The 2330-nt window shown below is 28.8% G+C and overlaps 1 protein-coding gene across 1 annotated transcript; it reads left to right on the forward strand.

The window, feature by feature from the left end:
* Window positions 1–1351: 1351 nt before the first annotated feature.
* On the forward strand, window positions 1352–2329 carry LOC106778834 (chalcone synthase; the record flags this gene model as incomplete). The annotated part of the gene is made up of 2 exons (XM_022776329.1): window positions 1352–1632; window positions 1833–2329. Coding segments are annotated over exons 1-2 (675 nt in total), but the record flags the coding sequence as incomplete, so codon positions are not given.
* Between the last annotated feature and the right edge of the window lies 1 nt (window position 2330).

Raw genomic sequence — 2330 nt, forward strand, 5'->3', positions numbered from 1 at the left:
TATATATATATATATATATATATATATATATATATATATATATATATATATATATATATATATATATATATATATATATATATATCGTTAACTTAAAATAAATGTAAACTATTGTTATCATAAAAATATTACTGTTTTATTAATTAGGCATTAATAAATATTAATAAAGTATCTTAAAACATCAAACATTAATACATGATGATACGTTATCTAAATTAATGTATGGGTAGGTTTCATCACTGAAAATTATTTATCTTACGCTAAATCTAATAGTCTTGTTTATAACCAAATATTTATTGAATATTGTCCAATAATTAAAGTCTAACAATGGGTTGAGTACCGGTAATCATCTTATTTAATTATTCCTTGAATATTGTCCACCAATTAAAGTCTAACAACGGGTTGAGTACCGGTAATCATTGTCTTGTATAAAGAAAATATGTTCGCTTATCTGTTTTTTCTTTCTTATTTTTGAAAATATTTATAGTTTATATATATATATATATATATATATATATATATATATATATATATATAGAAATTACGAAATGTTTTTACACTTTATTTTTCAAATTTTAAATGAAAATAATATTAATGTAAATAAATTTGTCTTTTAGAAAATAAATTTAAATGAATTATGTTAAAATATAAATTTTAAAAAATCAGTCTTTCATATTAAGTCAATTTTTTAAAAACTTCAATGATTAATATTATTTTACTAAAAATTTTGTTTTGATCACTTAAATTTTTATTAAAATATTTAAATAAAATTTACTAATAACTAGCTGATATTTATAAGTTAAATACTTGTATTTGACGAGTAATTATTTGTATTCCTTATTTATGGGTATTCATTAAAGATATTTATAAAATATTTATTAAGTATCTTCCATCATAAATTTTAAACACAAATATTTTCATGGATGAATTATTTTTTCCATCCTGTTAAAATCTATGCCCCTCGTTTATATATATGTCCCCCTGTGAATTAGCACCTCAATTAAACGATATTTAATGCTGATTAGTCGTATTTAGATGTAGGCTTCCATATATGTTTCCAGATTTGTGTATATTTTTATTAATTGTTTATAAAATCCTTATATAATTATGAGCAGATGATCTATTTACTTTTTATTAATTATTTATAATCATGATATATATATATATATATATATATATATATATATATATATATATATATATAATCATGAAGAAAATTTTGATAAACCAATGGCATACATGAAGTGCATGGGACTTCATATATTTTGGTAGATTTTTCTTCTTTCTTTGGGTAAGTATTATATTATATGCACGAGGCGGGCACCAACCCCTTTACTGCACATGCATGGATATTACTAAGAAAACGTTATGAAAATGATACTATAAATAGATGAGAAGGGATTTGTGGTAATCATCTTATACACTGTAATCGTATAAACCTTCTGCAACAAAAAATGGCACATTTGTATGAAATCCGAGAGAAACAAAGAGCTCATGGCCCAGCCACCATACTCGCCATTGCCACTGCAAATCCATCCAACTGCATTTACCAATCTGACTTCACTGATTATTACTTTCGAGTCACCAAGAGCGATCACATGACCGATCTCAAGGCCAAGTTAAAGCGCATATGTAAGATTCATTCATTATCATAATTAATACTCTCACTGTCTTTGCATTTTTACTTTTACTTCTTCTATTTTACATATAATATAAACCCACCGTTTCATGCAGACGTCAAAAACTCTAAAACTGTTATCTTTAAATTCGGATAGTAAAAGTGATTTTGATTTGAATTAAAACTGAGATAAGAATTTTTGTGACAACAACAGGTGAGAAGTCTATGATAGAGAAACGGTACATCCACCTGACTGAAAAAATGCTGAAAGAAAACCCCAACATAAGCACTTACGAGGAACCATCGTTGAATGCACGACAAGACATACTGGTCGAGGAGGTTCCTAAGCTTGGTGAGAAGGCAGCATCTAAAGCCTTAAAGGAATGGGGCAGGGCAAGATCAGATATTACTCATCTCATATTTTGCTCCACCTCGGGCGTAGACATGCCTGGTGCTGATTACCAACTTGTCAGGCTCTTAGGCCTCAAACCATCCACCAAAAGGTTCATGTTATACCATCAAGGTTGTTTTGCTGGTGGCACCGTGCTTCGTCTCGCTAAAGACCTTGCTGAAAACAATGTTGGAGCACGCGTTCTCGTGGTGTGTTCTGAGATCACAGTTGTCACCTTTCGTGGACCCCGTGAAACACACTTGGACTCGTTGGTGGGACAAGCACTCTTCGGAGATGGAGCTTCATCAGTGATCGTGGGAT

This window comes from Vigna radiata, unplaced genomic scaffold, assembly GCF_000741045.1.
Source record: "Vigna radiata var. radiata cultivar VC1973A unplaced genomic scaffold, Vradiata_ver6 scaffold_184, whole genome shotgun sequence".
Taxonomy (NCBI): Eukaryota; Viridiplantae; Streptophyta; class Magnoliopsida; order Fabales; family Fabaceae; genus Vigna; species Vigna radiata.